The sequence below is a fragment of the Pogona vitticeps genome, chromosome 3 (assembly GCF_051106095.1).
Source record: "Pogona vitticeps strain Pit_001003342236 chromosome 3, PviZW2.1, whole genome shotgun sequence".
In the NCBI taxonomy this organism is placed as follows: domain Eukaryota; kingdom Metazoa; phylum Chordata; class Lepidosauria; order Squamata; family Agamidae; genus Pogona; species Pogona vitticeps.
The window spans coordinates 230515558-230539750 of NC_135785.1; the positions used below are offsets into that span (position 1 = coordinate 230515558).

A 24193-nucleotide genomic window follows, 5' to 3' on the forward strand; every position below is an offset into this window, starting at 1 on the left:
TTTTAACCTCTAATTTTATCCTGCAGAGGGGCCTGGACATCATGTGGATCCCTGGGGCAGGCTCTAGTGGTATCTCTTACCCCCTCTCCAATCCTAAGCAGGTGAGTCCCAAGCCCCGGGTCAGAGCTGTCCCCTGAACAGCTCGGACCCAGGGCGGGCTTGTACCCAGCTGGCCACAGACTGGGAAGAAAAACCTCCCTATCTGCCATCCATCCAATTGTCTAGAACTACAGTAAGACATGCAATGGATGGGACTATACTTTATTCACCCCTCATCCCAGCAAGTGAAACACTAGATCTTGGTTGCTGTGATGCTGGGTGCAGTAGGACCCCATGTGATTTTTGGGAGCTCACTGAAACTCACCTTCTCTTCCACACTACCTGACAGGTTGACCTATTTAAACGTGACTCAAACCCAGAATAGCCCTCAGAAACTCATGGGTAAACAGTGTGGGACAGACAAAAATACATCTGCCCACCTTTTATATGCCAATCAGGTGGGACGGACCCAAAATTCCTATCCGGCGCTGAAGCGACCACCTCAGCCACACTGGACCCAGGATAGGCAGGTTAACTCAAAGGAAAAAAGGCTGGCTGGGGGCAGAAGGATCTTATAATTGCACCAACATCAGCCCCAGCACAGCCTTGTGGGAAGTGCCAATTGGTGCCTCTAGCTGCCTAAGTCAGATCAGGAGACGTGGGAAAAATAGTTCCAATCCAGCATATGAATCCACGCTGGCAGAGGTATACGTTACCCACCAGCTCCAGAAATACAGAGATGGACTCAAGTGTTGGAGTTAACTAGGAACACACTTAACTGATTTTAACCCCTCTATTGAGGGCTGGGTTGTGGGGGGTGGTGGCATGTTATAAATGGTGTGAGGGATTGGTTAGGGCAATTACTCCCTCTTCCCCCTGCTCTAGCTCATGATTAGTGGCAAAGTTAGTGACTAGAGATGTGTAAAGTTATACGTCAGGCAAAAATTCTTAGGCTGCGCTTTCCAGGGATCCTATAAGTCTGTTATCCATCTGACACAACTCTACACAATTCTACACAACTCTACACATTTCAAGGCCTGGCCCTTTCACTGTCCATCTTCCTGCTCTCCTTCCTGGTTGGGTAATGTTGAGTTTGCACTTGGACTCTCCCTTTTGTTTTTACTCATGAATGGGCAGCTTGGGTCCCTTCTACAATACTAAATTTGTGGCTTATGATTGGAGGGCCAGCTTGAATCCTTACCACTGTCAATCCACCTACCCCTTACCTCCTGGTTCATGATGGAGGGGGGAATTTGAATCCCTCCCACCCTCACCTCTTGGTTCATGATTGGTGGGGCCAGCTTGTATCCATCCCAGTGATATCTTGCCCACCCCCTACCTCCTGATTATTAGGGCACCAGCCTGTATCCATGTCAGTGTCTTCCCAGCCCCCTCAGCCTCATGACTCATCCCATTCACAGAGCTAATGATTGGCAAACCATGCATTCCTTCCCACCCTTCCCACCATTATCAATGAAAATAGGGTTTGCGTCCCTCCCTGAGCATGGCCCTGAGCTACCTTGTCTAATAAAGAAACTTGACTAAGAGTTCTTGTACATAGCATTTTATTGAGCAGGTATCTCTGCTCAAAAGCACCCTTGTGTCTTAGACATGAGCGTGACACGCCACTCAATGAGCGTGACACACCCACCCGTGAGCATGTGGGTGCCCCCGCCCCCAAAGTGGTCCGCACACAGAGCCCACACCCCCCCCAAACGATCCGCAGTCCCAAAAAGGTTGGGGACCGCTGTTGTAAACCACCTAGAGTACACCAAGCACTACAGAGCGGTGTATGTTGAAACTACTACTACTACTACTACTACTACTACAGAGAGTACAGGGGTTCTTTCTTATTCTGCACCTGGCTGCCCTACCATGTGCCATGACAGGGAAACAAATGGGGGTTGATGGTTATGCCTGCTAGTTACAATCTTAACATTTCCACCCTTCAAAGAACTTGGGGGAACAGATGATGCTGGAGTCCCTGTCAGTTTATGCAAGGTGAAGCTTCTGTTACATGATCAATTTGTCTCACTCATAGACAGAATCCAGATGACAGAGTTTTCCATTGATAGCTCTGTTGTGTTTATCCACTGTTCTTCCCATCTTTTCTTAACACAACACAGTCTGATTGAGTCAGTGAGTATTTGGTGAGTGAACACTAGTTCCACTGATTCAACTGAGCTACTCAGCTTGTGAATTATTACTGGATTTCAGCTAGTTTAAAAAAAAAACAAATTCTGTTATTCTTGAATTATACAAAAAAGGTGAAATAGTCCAATTATGGTCTGAAGGCAATTTATACTCATCCTTTCAGTCAAAGAAATTCATAGCATACTATATATACAGTACACCTATATTTAAAATGCTTCTATATTTTTTTAAAAAAGTAGTGACTTACGGTAAAGGCTATGATTCCATGCTATATAGTAGAGCTGATAATACACATGTTACAATGTGTGTCCTCAAAGCTAGTTCTAAATTTTGCTTGATGATATAGGCCTATGTATTTTTCACTGTGTGGGGATTTATTTGAGATAAAAATGAAAATAGTGTGATAAGATCTGCATAATTTTCTTCCCCATTAGTCATCTTATTTGCAGTATATGTGCAGCTAGGCAACACTGCGGCATAACTGAATATGCTGAGTTAAGTATTTTAAAGAGGGCCAACAAATGCAGGTGTAGAATTTAATTTTTTTATTATAACAAAAATAAGTCTCTTTATATTCACAACATTAAAATTCCACATTAAACAAACAGTAACAGTGGGTCTGAAAATCTGAGTTCTCCGACATCAAAACAAAGTTGAAAAGCTAAGAATATTGCCAAGATATGAATTTTCTTCCCCAAAACTGTACACAGAAATATAAAACAGCTACATTTTAGACATTAAGAAATGTAACATATCATGGGAGGAGATACAAATGAAAAGCATTTAAGACTCATAGTAATATAATAACTACACTACTTCATTTTCTCCACATGTAGGCTTAATACATCAGGCTCAGAAATCAAGAGCAAAAATCTGAGCCTATATATTTTCCATCCACATATCCCAGTGTTCTTTTAAATTTCCAATTCAGAACAGATGAAGCTATTTTAAATCGTTATGTAGTACAACTCTGGTATCCAGCAAGGTCAAATTACTTCACTTTGAAAATACCTGGATTTAAAGAAAAGTCAGTACACTTTCAGTGCAATACTGTAGATTAAATAGGAGAATTTAGTGTTAATAACACAAAATATAAAAACAGGAAGTCTAGCAGGGTTCCAGACTAGCAGAGGAAAGCCACTTGAATTTTATTCTTTCATTTGGATGAATGAAAATTCTACAGATTTGTTTTGGATACTCCATGTGGCATGTCAGTGATCAAATTAGAACGGTACAGGGCTCCTGCAACTTTTCCACAAAACTCTTCAAGGGCCTGGTCGTCTTTTGCATCAAGCTACACCATATAACTGGAATTGCTCCACTATGGAATTCATGTGACAATCGTGAAATAAAAGGAGAACAGCCTCATACAGAAGCAATAACCATATAGCTCTTGTATTATTGGAATACAGATCAGGATAGCTTTCTACCAATATTTGAGTTAACAAGATATCCTAACTAAAAGACAGAGCTTAGACGGATAAATGCAAACCTAGAATTATAAATATACTAGTTTTTGCTCACCTGTCACAGGTGGAAATGGCTATGCTAGATACAAATCAACAGAAAGTTCAAATATCTTTTGGATTTTTTTTATACATGTTCTATTGGCAGTCAGGTATATATGTTACTAGATTGGGCCCAAATAGAACCACATTAGTCATTTGTTTCATAGCAAAATAAAATCAGTACTGCAAAGCATATAACCATGCCATCACATTTGCTGTTCCCTAAACCATAAAAATTATATCTATATACCAAAATTAACACATTGGGACTGGGAGAGAGCCCATAAAAATGCATGTAGCAGCCACAAAGAAGCAAGTAATTTATAGGAGTATAAAGCAAAAAAAAGTCAGGTTAAGAAATATTAACATATTTATGGAAAGCGCTATACTTAATTGGAATACAGGGACTAAATCTGAAACTGAATACATCAGGAAATTTAGGATAATCTTCCTTGGAAAGCATCACGGAACTGGGAATTAAGATCTTTGGCTTAGATATTTGGGAAGAAGAACTCGAATTTGTGAACAAGGAAGTATTACACGGGTCTTGCAGAAGCACTTTAACTAATTTGTTACTTTTTTAAGAAAATGCAGTCGAGGAGAATACACATACGTTTTCCTACTCACTTAAAATTTCTAAATATGATTAATTATGAAGCACGTTGGGCCTGATTTACCAATTTGCTTTTTGAGAAGTTACAATACTTTTCAGGTCTAGCTTTTTGCCTTCAACAAAAGCCCAACATGTTAAGGAAGATTTGGCATTTCCTCTTGTAGATATTTCAAGTATAAGCAGTGCAAAACACAAGTAAAACTGGATATAGGTATCCAACTCTCACAAAAATTGCTAACTCTTTTGGGCAAGGACAGAGCTCACAGACCTTTAACAGCTTTCTGAAAATAATCAGAAATCAACAGGTGAAAGTCCCTGTTTTCTAGCTTCTTCCTACAGTAGTTCGGTTCCCTGCTTCACTATGATACATAGCAAGTGGGAGTTACATAATTGGATGTATCAACTATATCTATGAGAGGATCAAAATGTGCTCAATTCATTTTAGCTGCTTCAGAGCTGATAAGCAAAGAGGGGCAACAAGTGGGGAAAGCCTAGAATATTTTTAAACAGTTTTTCATTGAATTCACAAAGACACTGTACATCATTAAAAGAATATCTTGTCTTCATTTTCCCTGCAGGTAGAGACAACAACATTCTAGCTAATGTTAACAAAGCAAGAATTAAAAAAAAAGGACAATGGACGGTGTCATGTATTTGCACAGCCCATCAACATTTCCTAGCTTCTGGGTTACAAGCAATATTGTGGTACTGAAGTAGATTAGTTCTGAACTGCTAATTATTGGAAATAAACATCATATATTCTATGGATGATCCACTAGTAAGCTCCATGTTGTCATCTAAGCAGTCAATACCAGATCTTGGCGACACTGGAAAACTCTGCTTTGAAATGTAGATAATCTGGAGCAGAACTGCTCTTGTTTCTCCTGTACTGCTACTGTTTAAAAGGAAACCCAGTTTTTCTTACAGAAACATCTGGCCACACCCCACGAGAAACATCAGAAATGTCACCATCAGCCCAACAGTGTTACTCACACCACATATCAAGAAAGCAACAGCCCTGTGATTTAACCAAATGCTTTGTTCCATCACCCTTATGTCATGTTTGCACTGGTTGAGTTAAATAGCCAATGACTTTAACTTTACATTAAAGTGTTTATTCAGTTTCAACTATGTTTAATTTCTTGAAACTTTTTCAACCTGGTTAAATCTGAACAGAGGGGTAACAGGATTTGTGTGACCCCTATTAACTACCCATTTTTCCCCAGCAAAATCTATGCTCTTGAATGTTTAGGTGCTACATGACCACATGAGGGAAAATGGGAGGAGCAGGGGAACAAACTGGCTCCTGAAAACCTCTGTTCTCTTATTAAATGAAAAGGATATCATTTTTAAACACTTTGAGCATTTCTTACTTCATTTAATAATTTCATTTCAGTTAACTGTGGTGTTTGCTATATGCTTGCTTGCCAGTCAAGATAACAGCTGACACAGAGACATTCTTTTGCTACGTCACACTTGGGAGGTGTGTGTGTGTGTGTGTGTGTGTGTGTGTGTGAGAGAGAGAGAGAGAGAGAGAGAGAGAGAGAGAGAGAGAGAGAGAGAGAGAGAACCTTCACATGTCTCCCTTTAATACCTTGGCAAATAGCTATAAATAATTCATACAAACAACAACAATAGAAGTCCTCCCCATAACAGAGTCACTTTTCAAAATCAGTTTGTGAAAAACAAGCAGTGTTCTTTTTTTATTCTTCAGTCAAATTGATTATGGTTTTATGGTCCAGAAGTTCCTTCAAAAAGCGCTGTTCTGCAGCAATGTCATGGTATTCATTCTGTGCAGGAAAAAAATTACACAGAGATTAGAAATAAGGAAAGGAGCAAAGGGTTATATTTTTCTAATCCTGGTATTCAACAGGGTGAAAGTTAGGCCTCCTCAAAGCCCACTTAGATAAAATAGGAACAAGGAGTTTACAACTGCTGACAGGCCAAAATTACTCACCAGTTCCCTCTGTCCCCTTGTTGGTTTGGCCACTGTTCACCTGAAGGCACACACAATGCACAGCAACCAAAAGAATGCAGAACATGGCAATAGGGCCACTGCTCAGCTGAGGAGACCATGCTAAATTATGTAATCTGTTGCAGCAAAAACAAGAAAGTCTTATGCCACTTTCATGTTTTATTTGGCTTAACCAATCATGAACTGCAGCCCAAAAGCTTATGCTAAATAAAATATCTTAGTCTTTAAGGTGCCACCAAGACTCTATGATAATGCAAACAAAGCGCTGCATAAATGATAAGTGGCTGTTATCATTGTTGTTAATATTTCCTACAAGAAAAGGAACAGCATCTTCACATGCTGCATCTACTCTCCTGGACTGACTCTACATTTGACTGATACCCAGCATAACTGGAAGAAACGACATTTTAATGCTGCACACAAATCTCTCATTCTGCTTCCTGGTACACCAAGGATTACTTCAGATAGAAGCCTGCAAACCCAAATAGCGCTACTAAGCAAACATGCAACAGGGAACCATAGCCAGATATGCCTCCCATTCATAAGGTGACCATTAAGCAGTTTGCTTAAGGTTATATGGTGGAGTTGAAGTGGTGTGTCACTCTTAGATCAGACTGAGAAATCTTTATCCCAGAGCTATAACTGCACTTAATAATGACTTTAGAGACCACCACTAGTGAATAGTTGGACAGTGTTACTTAGCCTGCAGTGTAGATGTTTGTATTCTTAGTGGGTGATTTTTAGTGGGTGGGGAGTGTTTGGGGATTTTTTATGTGTGTGCATTTGGGTCTGGTCTCTGGGTGCCTGTGTGAATTTCATTGTATGGGTATACTGTGTATATACTTACAATGACAATACATTTATTTGATTTGAACCCACTTTTGACCTTCTCTATACACCCACAATATTACGGGGGGGGGGAAATACTGGCTAGATTCAGATACAGTGAAGCACCACAGTTTGTACCAAGCATAGTTAAAGACTTGCATCATGGTTTGAGCTTTTCAAAGTACACTGTACAAAGCATGGTTTAGAGATATGCATTTGTGCCTGTGTCCCATCTAGTCAACACGCTACTTATACATTTGCTTTTCTCTCCATGATGAAACAGATTCTTAAGGCAAAATAATGGTCCTCACTGTAGTTTGGCAATGGTCAGCGAATTCAAATGTGAACAAACCATAATTAGCACATATTGGCTGAAATCCTGCTGCACAACTCTGTGAGTATAAACAAGGATGGTAGTAAAGTGATTGGTGATTTCAGGGCACATACTGCACAACTTTTTAACCAGCGGTAATTTACTTTGGCCGATTACATCACCTCCACCTAGCTTGCAGATCTACATAAAAAAGATTTCAGCTGGACGGGTTTGGTTCAGACATTAACTACTGTATAATGAAAGTTAACAAAGTTAATCACATTTGTCCAGAAATTTTATTATGGGACATAAAAATACTGGGACATATCCACTGGTGGTTTTATGATAATGGACAGTGCCTCCATGCACCACAAGGTACAGTTCACATTTTTACCATTGTCCCCAGCCCACTATAGGCTTCCTGCTTTACAAGATCTGCTTCTGAAGCTTGGGGAATTCTCTGCAACTGTGTGGAAAATGTTACAGAGGACTGCTGCTCAGCAGGGACACAAAGCCTAAAATGAGATGCTCTGCCTTATGGAAACAGGTCCTGTCACTGTGCAGCCACACCACAAGATGCAACCCCATCAAAAGCAGATAAATAAATAAATAAATAAATGCACATATTAGAAAAGAAAATAGCACCTGAGTCATCTGAAACATGGTGTCATTGCCATAATAGTGTAAAGAACTATTTCGGTCCTCAAGGTTATACTTGAAGCCTGCTAGGTGAACTTCACTGCATATTTGAAATGCAAAAGCAATAGCAATTAATCCTGTTGTGGGATGCTTGGGTTTCTAAAAATTAAACAGAACACAACAAAAATAAATTATAAAAAGAAGACCACTGGATTCCCAAAGAACTTCTACACAAGCAACACTAATGAAATATATATCAAGCTGCACTTCTAGTCTCCAACAACAGATCAAAGGTGGACAAATGCTGCCTCTGAACTGCAACTTCCCACATTCCTCACCGTCTGTTATGCTGGCTGGGGCTGATGGGAGTTGCACCCCAACAACTAGGGATGGGACTTTAAGAAGAAGGAAAAAACCTCCTAGTCCAATAATTCAATGGGGCCTCTCCCACCCCCGCCCCCAGCTGAATTATGGAACTGGGAGCCACCAAACAGTAAGAGGTAAAGCAGGCCTCTTACTTTCATACCTTTCCTGTGCCGCTTCTTTGCACTACCTGAGAAACACCCATGTGCACCTTTTCAAGTTGCAAGAATTTCCTGTGACTCACAAGGGTGCAGCTGGGTGCTTTTCAGAGGATGCAAATAAGCAGTGTGTGAATGCCAGGGAGGTAAGAGAGCTGCTCTCTCTTGCTGCTTTATTTGACAGAGGCTCCCATGGACAATAGTAGCTCACTTCCGTTCACAAAAGCATGTGCTAGATTAAACTTTTTGATTTCTGCAGGCCACAAGGTTCTTTGCTGATTCTGCTGCAACAGCCTAACAAAGCGACCTTGGAGCTAGAAAGCAACATTTATGCAGTATTAGTCATCCACCTTAGCTACAGCAGAATAATATCTTTGTAACAATCTAACATGACATGAAGTAGCAAACAAAACATTAAAAGCAGGAAGAAGTGCTTAAGATTCAGCTTACGGAAGAGTGCTGGAGAGCTGTCCACTATTTTGTGGTATTTTAGTTCTTTTCAATGAAGATATTTTCCTACTGGCAACACTTCAGAGAAAGCCAATTTATACGTTGACTGGAGATCATGGAAGGAAAAATGTATTTTTTCTAATGGGCTACGGTGGCTACCTATAGGCCTCATACTGATTTCCAGAGAATAGCCTGGGAACTTTGCAGACATATAAATGACAGAGGGTCTAAAACTCTCAGAACCTGCTTTTGTTTTGTCCCATGTTTCTTCCCCTAAAAATACAGTACCACTAAATCCATCATAAAATCAAGGAAGCCGGCTACATCCTTGATTTCAAAAGACAAGACTTTCAAAAGTGAATAGTAATTGTGGGTCTTTCAATGACTCCCTTGTTAGGAAACAATACACTTAGTGCATTTCCCCTTCTCTGCAGCTGCAAATACTGAAGAAACACAACCTTTGAAAAGCATCTCTTGTAACTGCTGGTAGAGCTTTCACCAGGGTAGCAAGTTTTGATCAAGAGATACATCTCTTTAAAACTTTAACTCATTCATTTATATAGGGGACAAACTTTAGCAGATGCAGCTAGGAGGTAAGGGCATAGCTCTTTACTCTTAACATTTTGTTGGGTATTACAATTGCGTCCAAAAATGATGTTATTAAAGTTGGCCTTAGTGTTAGATGAATGGCAATACAAAATATATCCTGTTGGAAACTACATTTTTGAACATATCTCACAAAGATTCCACCATACGTGTACACTGGTTTAATCAAAGAGTAATTCCCTTAAAAGGGAAATCATTAGTCAGTTACATTTTTATTTATGGACACTCCTTTTTTTCTTTTCCTTTACACCGATCATTGCTCACTTTTGGTTTTCATTTATGTAATATTTAAAAATAGGGAAATAAAAGCAACCAACTCTCCTTTTAATACATCTCTTAAATTGAGACAACCAATCAAATAACCTTAGCAAACGATTCTGATACAGATACTGATTTAGTAGATCACTGTTTAAGGCAAGATCTGATAGTTCTCTTGAACAGCAAGTGCCAGTTTCTGAGATGGCCTTAATTTTCCCAGCAATTGCAAACTTAGAGAAATAAGAAGAAAGCAATACAACTGGCAGTGTGATGCAAAACGAGGCAGGCAAGATATGATTCATGGACGCCATGCAGTTTTTTTATGGCCCCAGAACCTCTTCACCTAAGTTTTTGGCCAACCTCCCCATATCTTATGCCCCTAAAAACCTGAAGAGTGGCAATTTAATCATAATCACCCTGAAAGCTCTCCTATTTCAAGAAATGAAAACATAAACTGGACTTTTGGACACTTCTTGTTAGTGTTTTTTTCCCCCTGCAGTTTTGGATGCTACTTTAGCCTCAGTGGATCCTGGAAACAGAAATTTGGCCCTTGGACCCCATGAACTTGTCCATTTAACTTAAAAGTCTCAGAGTCTGATTACTAGCGGCAAGCTCTTTCTTTAGTCAATACAACATTTCTACAGGAGGCCTTCATGGTGTGTTTATATTAAAGTTAACAATATTACAGATCTATGAATGACTCATTGGATCACTTGAAGAAAGTAGGAAAGACAAACAGACAAAGGACTTTTATGGGATAGATAACAAGTTGATTGTTCCAAACAATGTACACATCATGAAATGGTTACCAGCAGACATACCATATTTTTTAAATTGCATTTTGCATATTTTATTCATATAATACGTTTTATGAGCTGGTCACCTGACCATAATAAATGAATTCATTCATTCAGACATACAGTATGCTTTTAACTTTTGCAAACTTCCTTATAAGCTTTGTTGTTGTTTAGTCGTTTAGTCGTGTCCGACTCTTTGTGACCTCATGGACCAGAACACGCCAGGCCTTATAAGCTTACAAAATGCTAAAGCTTACAAAAATGTTAGGAAAACCACCTCATTGCAAACTTACAAACCCAATTGTTCTTTCATATATAAAATGTGCAATTATTCACTCTTATGAAGAAAATTATGTGCTTTCATCATAGTTATGGAAAATTCTTTATACACAGAAAAAAACAGCAAGAAATCATCCAATGTTTTACAATGACACAATTATCCAATTCAATACCGTGAGTGAGGCAGCAGGCAAGAGTCACATCCACATTATGGAGACACAGCTTAAGGTCTCCACTCAGCCATGAAGCTCAATGCATCAACTTTGACTGATAATCTCCTCTGCTTAGCCTATTAAGCAAATGGAGTTGTTGTGGGGATAAAGTGAAAGTAGTGGATGGACTACATTGAACATTTTGAGCACCTTGGTGAAAAATCGCAAGACTGATTGGCAGATTCTGGGAAGTTTTGACTGAAAGAAAGAAATGTTTCCAAGTTCTGAGTATCATTCAGAGCAACTCTTGTGTTCCTTAGCTGGCATTATTGAAACCATTGTTGCAAAAGAATACTTACTTCATGTCTGGAGAACTTTGTGGGCAAATGAAGCAAATCATGAGCTGTTTTTCGGGTAATGACAGGATCGAGGATTCTGATCTGGTGGGGCTTATAAATCAGTTGCATCGCTGGTTTCTTCCAAAAGGCGTAAGTTCTCTATGGAATACATGGCTTGTTACTGATATGTCAAAGCTGTACCTCTGTAGCATCTCAAGAACCCACCAGCAAGTCATATGACATGACGCAAAGGCCATTATCTCTAAATCTATCAAGAAGACTTTTTTTTCTAAAAAAAAAAAAAATCTCATCTTTAAAAACAAATTGTTTTAGCAAAAAATATTTGTACTCTTATTCATACTTTGGGACAAGCCATTAATACTGATTTTAAAAAAACACAACCTGTTCTAATGGTTTTTCAGAAAGGAGATGAATTAATGAATTAATGAATGAACGGCATGTTTCTTGAATATGAAAGCAATAAGACAAGAGAATTTTTTTATGGCTGTATGATAAGAACGTTGTATGACACAGCTAGCCAAAAAGAATGTATTGTGCTAGAAAGGTATAAGGAAAATTTAGAGCATTTTAAACAAGAATATATTTTCAGTATCTTTTCTACAAGTATGCCATGGATGAAAGCATCCTCTTCTAGTCTGACCCAGTTCTATTTCTGTAGCAAAATTCTTGTACCTTCTCTGTCTATTAATCTGGGTGAATAATATGTTTTTTCAAAAATGTGCATATTTGGGGTTATAGAAACTATGAATACCTTTCAGGTCCTAAAGAAAAATATACTGGGCTACACCCAATTGTTAGTTCCAACTACAGGATACTCAGAGAATGAATTACTGAGACTAGAATAAGCCTCAGTAATTATTAAGTGGGTCTACTCTAGTTGGAGACTAAGAATTGGCAATAGGCCATTATGTTTTTTAGTATTTTGCTTGAAGGAAAGAACCAATTAGAGTAATCAACATTTACGCTAATTTGTCTATGTAGAAAAGCTCCCTCTGTTAAATTAAAGCCAGACCATCCTGCATATGTCCAGTTTTACGGACTTTCTCTCCTGACCCTCTGCCTTCTGGAGATGTTTGGAAAATAGTCCTCCCCCCCCCCCAGCAGCACTTAATTCAAATCAAAATCTTATGCTTCCTCCATTTTCAAGGCACACTAGAAACATGAATTTTGTTTATTATCACTTTAAATTTTGCATGACAGTATGCACAGAGAATATGCAAGAAATTCAAAGTAACATTGCAATACAAACACTTCATTAAGACAAAAAATGAAACGGGAGAGGATGTACACTCAAAATAGGATGACACAATTATAGGCAGAATTACGTTTTAGGCAATGGACAAATCAAAAATTTAGTTATCAGTTAATGGGTTCTGAACTGTCCGTGATGGATCAGGAAAGAGATCTCGGTGTGCTGGTGGACAGCTTGATGAAAGCATCAACCAGTGTGCAACAGCAATGAAGGCCAATTCCATGCTAGGTATCAGTGACTAAAATGATGACTGGGCTGGGACACCTCCCTTATGAGGAAAGGCTAAAGTGTTTGAGGCTCTTTAGAGAAAAGGAACCTGAGGGGGGACATGATTCTGCCATATAAAATTATATAAAATTATACAGGGGATGGATCAAGTGGATAGACGAAACATCCACTCCAATTGAGTGTTGGGAGAGAGAGAACAGATAAAAGAAAATATTTGTTTACCTAACATGTTGTTAGTCTGTGGAACTCCTTGCCACAGGATGTAGTGATGGCATCTGACCTAGATGCCTTTAAAAGGGGATTGGACAGATTCCTGGAGGAAAAGACCATCACAGGTTACAAGCCATGATGGGGATGTACAGGCTTAGAATGAAGGTACCTCCAAATGCCAGATGCAGGGGACAGGTGTCTCGTTGTCTTGTGTGCTCCCAAAGGCATCTGGTGGGGCTACTGTGAGATACATGGAGCTGGACTAGATGGGCCCTTGGCAGGCTCTTATGTTCTTATTTATCTTAATTTGCCTGAACTAGTGTTCCAAGCACTCTTTTGCCAGCCTTTAACAGCAGATAGAAAAGTGTATGTTTGTAACAACTCATCCACATAAATACAGGAGTGCCCGTGTATCCGCAGGTGGTATGTTCCAAGACCTACTGCTGATGCTCAAAACTGCAGATAACAGTGAACCCTATAGAGAAGATTGATGGAGTAGTAGTTTATTGGGGAGGGGGTGAGGTGGAACTGCTGCAAACAGCAGCAGCAGCAGCAAGATAAGAGAAACAGGCAGCAATGGCAAGTCCCTGAATTATAAGCCTCAAACTAGGAGCTGTGTATGTGACATTATAATGTCCAGAATGAAACATTCAGGGTAAACTGCGGATAGCTGAAAAAGCAGAAACTGAATCTGTGGATATGCGGGTTTTCGTGTATACCAATTCCTGAACTGTCAAATCCAAATTCCTTAGAGGAAGGCAGAAAGAATAACCTATAGGCCACATGCAACTTCAAAAATGTAATTTTGTGGCCCCACAGAGCCGCCATGTCCCCAGGGCAAAAAACAAAACAAAACCTGAGGGATAAAGGGTATTCTTTCCATTCTTGGAGTTTTCCATGAGTGGTAGTTTTTGCATTCATGGACCAGGCCCTGTTGTGGACACCATGTGATGTGTTCAGGGTGAAAAACTACTGCCCCCATCAGGTCCACCAAATTTGCAAACCCTAGGTGCATTGTTCAGTCCAAGATAAACTGAAGCAAGCTAAAAGAAAACACACAGACACAAAATAAAATGGACTTACAATTAAACGTTGTCCACTTAATAAATCATTAAGCCATTTGAGGTCATGGGTCTTGAAGACAACAAGAACTGCAGTTGTGTTGGGATCATAGTGAACTGGATCTGAAAAAACAGACTCTGGATAGAAGAGCCGGAATGTTGTCCTCCTTCCAACATCTCCTTCATAGCCTACAACAGGCCCATTATTCATTCTGTTTAAGGAATTGAGGAACAAACAGACAACCCACCAGTTATATAAAAATCAACAAAAATTCTGGTAGCAACTTAAAGAATGACATGTTTTATTTGCCACCCACTTTGTCAGATGCAGTCTGTGAAAATCAAAGTTCATTTCCTTTGTTATTTGCTGTATTATAACTTTATTTCTATGCGATTGTATTAAAAGGCAGAATTTAGTTTCACACTGCTGATCAAAGCAGCATGCTTTGCACTCAGAACTTGAGAGTGAGCTCCAAAGAATACAAGAAGACTTACTTTGGAGGACCCATGCATTGGAATATATAGCTAAGTAATGTTTAATGTACAATAATATGCCAAGACCAGCACCTTAAGTCTTTCTCCAGTTATATCTTCCACGAGAGGTTCAGAAGATAGAGCCAATGAGAAGCCAAGTTATTCTTGGCTTCTATATCAGCATGCTTTCTTCAAGGTATCTGACAGATACGTCTGGCTGATGTTTATATCTTTGCTTTCAAAAAGAGATCTAATAATGTCAAAGCCACTTCTATTTTATTACTACTATTCATAGTAGTAATAATTCATAGTATTCACACTATTCATAGTAGTAATAATTCATAGTACTATGAATTACTACTATTCATAGTAGTAATTCTTGCGAATAATAATAATAATTAATAATTCTTAATAACTAAAGGAAGCAAAATAGTTAACCAGCAATTCTCAGCTCAAATATGAATGAAACTAGCAGCTTTTGGACATTACGTTCCTTTCCCCCATAATTAATGTAGCAATATTAATGTACCTGAAGTACATAAATACTTAATAATAATTCTGTTCAGAATCCTGTTGCCCCAGACCATGTGCCATGCAGATCATGGTTGTTGAAGACCACAAGTACTGCAGTTGTTGCACTTGTCCTGCACAACACGTGCTGAAAGAAGGGCAATGGCAAACTGGAGTTGGCATGAGCTGATCGGGCAAAACCTTCTACTCTGCCCACAATGGACAGGATACTGGCCGTTACTTATTAACATGATAAATCTTGTTTACCTGATTATCACATCATAGGAATCAATTGTCTCTCCTAGACTCTTGTTTCGAAGGACACCTCCATTGCCAACGACCACACATTTTTTACAGGATGGACTGCTGAATGAAGAAATGGCAATTGATTGAAGTTTTATTGGGGAAATTTACCTCGGGGGGGGGGATAAATTGACAGTCATATCTTATAATAACAAAACATTATCAGCCTGAATACAGAAACCTAGACATATTGAAAAAGATTCAGGAGAAAAAGCATAATACATATTTTTAAAGAAGAAGTAACAAAATCAGTCTACTACTGAAAACCAATATTATTAGATATGAAAGGGGTAGTCCAAAATGACAATGATTCTTGGAGATGTTGTTCTTGATAGTTTTTACAAAAATACTTATTAAAAGAATCATGGTGTGTTGGCCACCCATCCATTCATTTGATGCAGAAGCTGATGCTAAGCATATGTTGACCAGAATCCTGCTGGCCCTGTGTATGGCACGTAGTGAGTCACACAAGCATGCCTACACGCCACACTTGTGAGCTTCCTCAGGTCAGGGAAGCAGCCCCATGTTTGGTCATGGGTAGAGATGCACACAAGCAGTAGTTAGGCCTGGTTTGGCATGACACAGGTGTTCCATGGGCACCATGTGCTTCTCTCCCCCATGTGATCGCTCATTCACTGGCAGCAGCACACTTCCTTTCCTTCCCCCACCTTCTCCATGCGATTGCTCACTCACCAGAAGCATGCCTCTCTTCTCTACCTTCTCCACACAATTATTCACACAGATGAGAAGGCGGGGCAGGGAAGCCCGCAGTGCTTCCTGTGAGTGAACGCTCATGCAGAGAAAGTAGAAGAGGAAAGCATGCTACTGCCAGTGAGTGGGCGATTCCGTGGGGGAGGGAAGCACGGTGCCACACTGAACTGGGCCAAGTGCAGTTCGTACCCGTCTCTACTCATGGGACAAGCAGGCAGCCCTGAGGGAAAAGTTCCTCTATGATGGCCCTTATGCATGTGGCTTTTCCCCAAAGCATTTTGGTTATTATGTAGTGAAAAGATCAGAAACTTCACATTTAAGAATTTCAAAATTCTGAAGAACATCATCTGGATCTGGGCTCTATGACTTCTTGGTTTGCAATTTGCCAATGATGTCAAGAACTTCCTTTTTCTCTCAGCTTCTCACTTTCACCCTCTGGAAATAGCAGTGGCATGGGTAATGTATATTCAGCAATAAAGACACATGAAAATGAATCATCGGACTTCTTTAACAACCCCTTCTCTGCTTTAATTTCATTGTCATTCAATACTCCTTCCTTGTTGTCTCTTTCTGCTCCAGATCTATTTTAAAAAAATTTTATTGTTGGATCCTATTGTTAGAGACAGATTGCTTAACATTCTTTTTTGCAGCCTTAACAGACATGGGGGTATTTATATACAAATACCCCTGCACAGGTGGACATAACAAGGGTACGGACTCCTCCAGAGCTCATGGTTGGCTAACCAGTCCTGGGAGGAGGTGGGATGACGAGCCTCACTACCAGGTCAAAGAGTGGCTCGCTGACTGGGCGCTCCGGAGTGATAAGAAGGGAGCTCAGAGCCTGCAGCAGCAGCGGAAGTCCAGCCCCAGGGAGCCAGACCCTCATTATGTCCACCTGTGCTCTAATCCTTAATTGTCTGCTTTCATTTCCTTTGTACAAGTTTGTGTTTCTTTAAGGCTTCCTAAATCAAGACTTCCCATTTCTGAAGGAAGCTTCCCCTCCAACAGTATCAGGATGAACATTAGTTTTGCTAGTCCAAAGGAACCAATTTTAACTTTCTAGGTTCTTTTGTTTGTCATTCTTCTTATCATTTGATTTGGACAAACGGTACTGTATTAATATTTTAAACGAAATATATTAAAATGAACTAATTCCATCCCTGGAATCAAGTGAACCTGTTACTCTTAAAAAAAAAAACATGCTTCCAATGTTACTGGCAATTAGATTCACGTTTTCCTCCCTCCCTCCCTCACAAACAGAAGCCTTTCCTCACTGGATGTGAAGAACTGCCTGTCCTTTTTGTGAAAACTCAATAAGCAATTCTTCTGCACTGAATGGTGGAAATGTTACTGACTCCAAGACTGCATTTTTAATAAAAGATTGGTAATAACACAAACAACCTCACCCATTGTCTTCAGCAAACAGTCCACAGTAACTCAGTCTTGAAAGTGCCATCTGAAAAAACCGTTCTGTAATACAAATGATTTTTACAAATCCTTAAAAAACAGACCCGTAATTTATAGTACCAACATCCAAACACATCTGGATGACACTAATTATCTGGATCAATTTCACTTAAGCTTCTGGTTGTGACACAGGACTGGGATAACTTACTACAGATGACTTGCACTAGGTTCTGGATTTATGCGATACGGCCCTATTAAATTTTCAGATTCTGTCAGATGCAGTGACCTTAGTGTTTTTGCGGGCCATGCGGCTGGACAAGGTGCTAGGACAGTATATTACAATGGTTCTGATTGTCTCTGCAGGGTTATCCCTAGAAGATTATCACTGTTTAATTTGCCTTTGGCAAATGTCCCACAGGGTTCTATTCTGTCTCTTGTATTACTCAATATCGATGTGAAGGTGCTAGAAGACACCTTTTGAAGCTTTGGAATTAGGCGTCACCAATATGCTAGTAACACCCAGCTCTGTTTCTCTTTGACCTACAACACCAAGAAAAAAGTTAGCACCTTTAAACACTGCCTTTTTCAATGACTAGATGAATGACAGTGGACAAACTGCAATTCATTCATTCATTCATTCATTCATTCATTCACTCACTCACTCACTCACTCACTCACTCACTCACTCACTCACTCACTCACTCACTCACTCACTCACTCACTCACTCACTCAATCTATTTCTATGCTGCCTTTGTCCCAAAATTGGGAATGAAATCATGACAAGGCAGAGCCGATGTTGATTAACAGAAAGTCTGGTTCACAAACTGGGATTCAATCTGGTTTGAAAAAGTTTGTGCTCACTCCAAAGGGTTAAGGCTCATAGTCTAGGAATATTCCTTGACTCTGCACTTGGTAGCCATGAGAATTAGGTTCCATTTAGTGCACCAGTTATGATTGTTCCTGAGTCAACCTGACCTGACAACAATCATCTCTGCCTTAGTTACTTCTTAGACAAATCGAGTTGTGTAACTATGCTGAGGTAATCCAGACTGGACACTGGAAGCATTTTACTTAAATTAATTAAAATTGACATACTATGACATACGCCTTTTCAGGTTCTGATGTTCCCTAGGGCTATCTTTTGCTCTAAGGAAGCCTTTGTGAGACTTGGGATGTTTAATAATAACTTTAAAAATTGCCACCAGTAGTAAAGAAAATAAATTGTGGCAGTCTGAATCACATCAAAAGGCTCCCTGCCCCCCGCTTGTCCTGAGGCTCCCAAAGTATTCTGCAGTGCAAAAGGTAGCCCTAGGGAGCTTTGGAACCTGAAAGGGAAGTGTGATAGGAGGCATTTAATTAATTTAATTTAATTCAAATGTTTCCAGAACCCAATCTGCTTATGCTGGTGCAAAAGTTATGCAACAGGATTTTGATTTTTGAGTCTTGACTGCTGCAAACTTCTCTATGTATGGCTATCCATAAAAACCTTTGGTTATATTATTCTGATACTTAATGATTGTATTGATTACTAATTGTTCTTAGGTCTGATTCGGAGTGTTTTTCACCTTTAAAAACCTAAACAGCTTGGGACTTGCTATCTAAGGGTTCACCTGTTTCATTATGAACTTATACAAAAGGCCTCGTGAGAATATCATAACCACATAGGCCTGCTTGATCGGCACTCTGGAGAGGGCTTTCTCCTGAATGGCACCCAGGCTGTGGAATGCACTCCTCTCAGAGCTATGACCAGTTTTTACTCACCCGGCTTTCAGGGAGAACATGCAGACAAATCTCTTCAGTATAATCTCTTAAAACTGCTAGGATGCCTACAGTTCAGACCTCTACACACGATCTCTTCCACAGTTAACAATAGGAAAGCCCACATAAATGCACCCCCGTGCATGAATATTGTGTGGGAACAAGGCCTCAGGGGCAGCCATTCCAATATCAGGAAGAAGAAAATATGGTATTTCTCTTCGTTTTATATTAACTGAAGGAAACATTTGAAGCAATCCCTAATTTCCCCCAAAGATGGACAAATTAGACAGAGTAGTCAATTGACTAGATGGGTGGGGTATAAATGGAATGAATGAATGAATGAATGAATAAATGAATGAATGAATGAATGAATGAATGAATGAATGAATGAATGAATGAATGAATGAATGAATGAATGAACTTCTGATTATCATTCCACAGTTCAACTGCCAATTTTACACATTCTGTCCCTTGTAATCTCCATCTTCAGATCAAATGTTCTTAGTAACAATATAAAACATGCATGAGCTTTCAGCAATCAGGCAATGCACTTTTCCCAGTACTTATGACTTCCGATTCTGTACATTTAAAATATGCTCCCTAAATCTCTGCCTTTGTTATATATCATCCTGGCCAAAATTATCCTTGGTTTTTTTTTCCATGAATACAATGGCTTGTCCCACATATGCTTGTCTTTTTACATCAACTGGCAATTAGGCATTCATTGCCCCATTATTTTTAATAGTGCAATCTCTGGCTTGTCTAATTGCCAAGACGGAGATTACTGGGAGTACTGCAGAGTGCCCCACCCATGAAGTACCTACATTCTGTGATTCTAATGACTGCCTGTATACAGACAGCAACACTTTCCAAAACATTCCAACTCACTATAAAAGTGGGGGAGAGGGGATCACTTTTGTAATTCAAGCCTTGAGAGCCTTATACAGTGGTGCCCTGCTTGACGATGATAATGCGTTCCAGCAAAATCGCTGTTAAGCGAAATCGTCATCAAGCAAAAAAACAAAAAACAATTGAAATGCATTGAAAACTGGTCAATGCGTTCCAATGGGGGAAATACCTGATCGTGCAGTGAAGATCCTCCATAGAGTGGCCATTTTCTGCTCCCTGTCTTGTGAAATGAGGTCAGCAAAACAGCGGGGAGCCATTTTGAGAGCAGCCGATCAGCTGTTTTTAAATCATCATTAAGAGAAAAATTGGTTCCCAAAGCAGAGAACTGATCGTCATGAAGCGAAAAAAACCCATACAAACATCGTTTTGTGATCGCTATAGTGATCGCAAAATACTCAACGTCAAGCAATTTAGTTGTCTAATGGGGTAATCATCAAGCGAGGCACCACTGTATTTAAAATGCACATACCAGAAATTACGTACCTGCTTTCCTTATTCCATAAGGCAGTTCAAACTTATGATTTCCATGTTGCTCAGACACTTGCAGGAAATTACTAGTGCACAGGAATGGGGAGAAGATACCAAGCCTTCCAGAAGAAAGAAGAAAATTATTGCTTTCATTCTACTTTATTTGCAAAACATTCCTCTGCTTTTCAGAACAAACCAATCATGACCTCACCCAGCATGGCTTACAAAACACAAACCCATAAATAATGTAAGACATAAAAAACATAAATAATGTAAATAAAATTAATTCAATACAAAACTCAGATAAAAATAGGAGCAAAAAATGAGAACACCATCCAAAAATACATATCACACACCAATAAAATCCAGAAATAAAAATAGGTTCTAAATTTTGTTTAAAGGGAGGTGCAAACAATGCTATATGTTCTTCTTTAGCAAGAGCATTCTAGAAATATTTGGCCACCAATACAGGAAGAAAAACAGGCAGTTGCAACTTATGTCAGTGTACACTCAACATGTACCATGGACAATTTGATGCTAATTGTTCCAAATGCTATTGATGCTGAATGTTACCGAGCAAAAATTATTTGATCTACTTATTAATTATAGAGTGGTGCTTCTGACATGAACAAAGACCACTTCAATTTCCTCTTCCTGTCATAAATGAAAAGCTGCTCTACATAAATAGTAATTTTGTTTGGAACCATCTGAGTGTATTCTCTCCCAACCCCACTCATGCATACACGTACATGATGGACCAAATCCCACTGTTTGTCCCAATTAGAAAAGAAACACTTAATCAATGGGCTCACTTGTGTTGACTTACAAAAGTACCACTGATTTGGTTCGTCTGCTCTGGTTTTGACAAAGAACTGGATTTAGCTCTATAAGTGTTCAACATTGTTTGCAAAATAAATCAAGTTAATGAGAAGGTTTTAATGGTAAAATCTCTGAACATTTTTTAATTATTGCTACATAAAAGCAAGATTACAAAGGCAAAGGCAAAACTCAACGGAAATCCCAGCTTGTTAATAGAATTTCTTATACTGACTTTTGATTGCCTACTTGATGTTAGGAAACACGTAGAATTATTTTTTCATTTTAATCCACAAAAATGCAGATTTACAAATCTGTTTTAGAAGGATGGTTGTAGTATTGTCTCATTTATCATTCTTATTTCAGTTGGAAGCTGTCTGGATAGCTCAGGGGTTTAGGTATCTGGCTGTAGAGCAAGAAGTTAGAAGTTCGATTCCCCACTGTGCGTCCAGAGACGGAAGAGCCAATCAGTGGGGCCTTGTGGACGCTACAGTCCTAATATACCCCCAGAAGAAGGGAATGCTAAACCACTTCTGAGTATTCTGTACCTGGAAAACCCTGAACACGGTTGCCATACTACTACTACTACTACTACTACTACTACTACTACTACTACTACTACTACTACTACTACTACTACCCTCTCTGTTCTAATCAGATTAGGATTCACAGAATGGTTTTACTGGAAGGTTGCTATGGTATCATCCATGTAAACCCACTTTTTTCCTGAGTAATAATCCCTGCCCTGAAATCAGCCCACGCTCAGGTTCAAGGTTCCTTGGAACTTTTTGGATGCTACCCTTACCTACCTACCTGCCTGCCTGCCAGTATGATTTCAGGTGCTGTCTTTCTGGCTCCTGCTGCCGCTGAAATGGATGACACAGAGAAACCTCTGCTTTCCAAACTGAAATCCATTCTGGCTCTTTCATCTTCAAGCTGGTTGTGACAGCAGATATCCTTATACCAGAGTTTTCCTGCCTACTCAACAGAAAGTGGCAGCTTTGATCCTATATTAACTATTCTAAAAATCACACACCATACATTTCACTTGAATTTGACATATAAGCTTTGCTCCTTGTCTACAACTGTGTGGGCCCATTTGAAAAAACAACATCAGTTTTTGAACAAAACCTAGCCCTCCTGAACTGTTCAGTGACAGCTATATAAGCAATAGGAGTTGGCACAAGCATGGTAGGAAACATGAGGTCGAATACCAAAACCACAACCTATATACAGAACAATATAGGGGAAAGCAGAGTAGTACAGTGCACCCTTTCCATCCTGAGAGTCCCAGGTTCACTTCTGGGGAAGTTACATTTTTGACTACAACCCCTAGGATCTCCTGCCACAGTGGTCATTAGCCATGCCAGCTGGAAAAGTCTGGAAGTTGCAATCCAAAAAGCAACTGCTTCTAGCTTCAGGAAAGTCCAAGTCATATAGATCTTTTTTTTTATCATAACCAGTACTTGTAAGTTTTGCCTTGCAATAGATTTTTAGCCAGTGAAATGAGTGTAACCAACTTTGTTCAAAGGTTGGCAGTAATACCTCATTAGGTAAGAGTGAAGCCTTCAACCATCTCACATTCCTCAGCATTTTTAGTTTGGTGGGACTATTTTAGTTCCATGCATGGGATAGCACGGGACAAGACATAACCTTAACCGACCCCTTCCCCCAAACCCAGGCAAACAGCCACTGTGCTGAACACGAACCACCCCCCCAGCATCTTCTGAACAGGAAGAACCGGAGCTGCCACAAAACAGTGTCTCCAAGTCCTTGCCCAAAATAGCAGCCCAGAAGAATATTATGATATTGAAAGGCACTGAGATGTTCCGCAGAATCAGAGAAATATCATCCCATTCCTCACATAGGTCATCCTACAATCCTGCTTAACAGGATTCCACCAGCATTGTGGACATTGCAGTCTACAAACCATATTTCAAGGAAGTCCCACATAGAAATACTATGGTGGTTTAAGATGGAGACTTCTACAACAGACGTATCTGAGCTGATGCTCTCTCCATCCATGATGAGTATTCATGCACCTGATAAGGCTGGTAAAGGAAGATATGGACCACAGAAACAACCTAAACTTCCAAAGCCCAGGAGGTATCAAGGAATACTCTTAGAATGTGAGCATGTTTCTTGTGGGGGAGTACAACCCAGCCAGCACAGGGATCACCGCCATGAGCACTAAACGTGACACACACACTAATAACACCTCCCTTTTTTACTTACTTTCTGATAGCTGAAACACTGGGTTTGAGTGTGCAAGCTATTAGCTGATCTGTATTTCTGTCTGAATCTGTAGAGGGCAGCCTAGAACAAAGAAAAGCATTGCAAAATAAGTTAAACCAAATTTAAGAAAAAAGGCTGTATCATTTATAGGCAATCTGTCATGAAAACTTGCCAAAGCATTAGTCAATTAGTATGTCTGTTATGGGTAGATATTTCCAGTGGTCAAAACTTGGTAAGCTGTTTCCTGTGTACTGTAGATCAGTGGTTCTTAACCTTTTTGAAAGAAACGCCCCCTTGAGCCATTGAGGAAGTTATCATCGCCCTCCTCCCCACGATGATGATATTTATTTATTTGTTTG

The 24193-nt window shown here is 39.7% G+C and overlaps 1 protein-coding gene across 2 annotated transcripts in view; it reads right to left on the bottom strand.

Annotated features, from left to right (window-relative positions):
• Nucleotides 1-2723: 2723 nt before the first annotated feature.
• The window catches only part of ST3GAL6 (ST3 beta-galactoside alpha-2,3-sialyltransferase 6), a 72588-nt gene continuing 51118 nt past the window's right edge, over nucleotides 2724-24193 (bottom strand). The window contains exons 3-10 of one of the 2 annotated variants that reach the window (XM_072993858.2): nucleotides 23835-23915; nucleotides 20799-20902; nucleotides 17647-17710; nucleotides 15494-15589; nucleotides 14265-14454; nucleotides 11492-11629; nucleotides 8076-8228; nucleotides 2724-6104 (exon numbers count right to left, since the gene is read on the bottom strand). In XM_072993858.2, coding sequence (XP_072849959.2) covers nucleotides 6018-6104; nucleotides 8076-8228; nucleotides 11492-11629; nucleotides 14265-14454; nucleotides 15494-15589; nucleotides 17647-17710; nucleotides 20799-20902; nucleotides 23835-23915 — 913 coding nt within the window. In that variant the 3' untranslated portion in view covers nucleotides 2724-6017. Of the gene's footprint in view, nucleotides 6105-8075; nucleotides 8229-11491; nucleotides 11630-14264; nucleotides 14455-15493; nucleotides 15593-17646; nucleotides 17711-20798; nucleotides 20903-23834; nucleotides 23916-24193 lie in introns of both variants that reach the window. The other variant, XM_072993857.2, reaches the window with a different exon arrangement.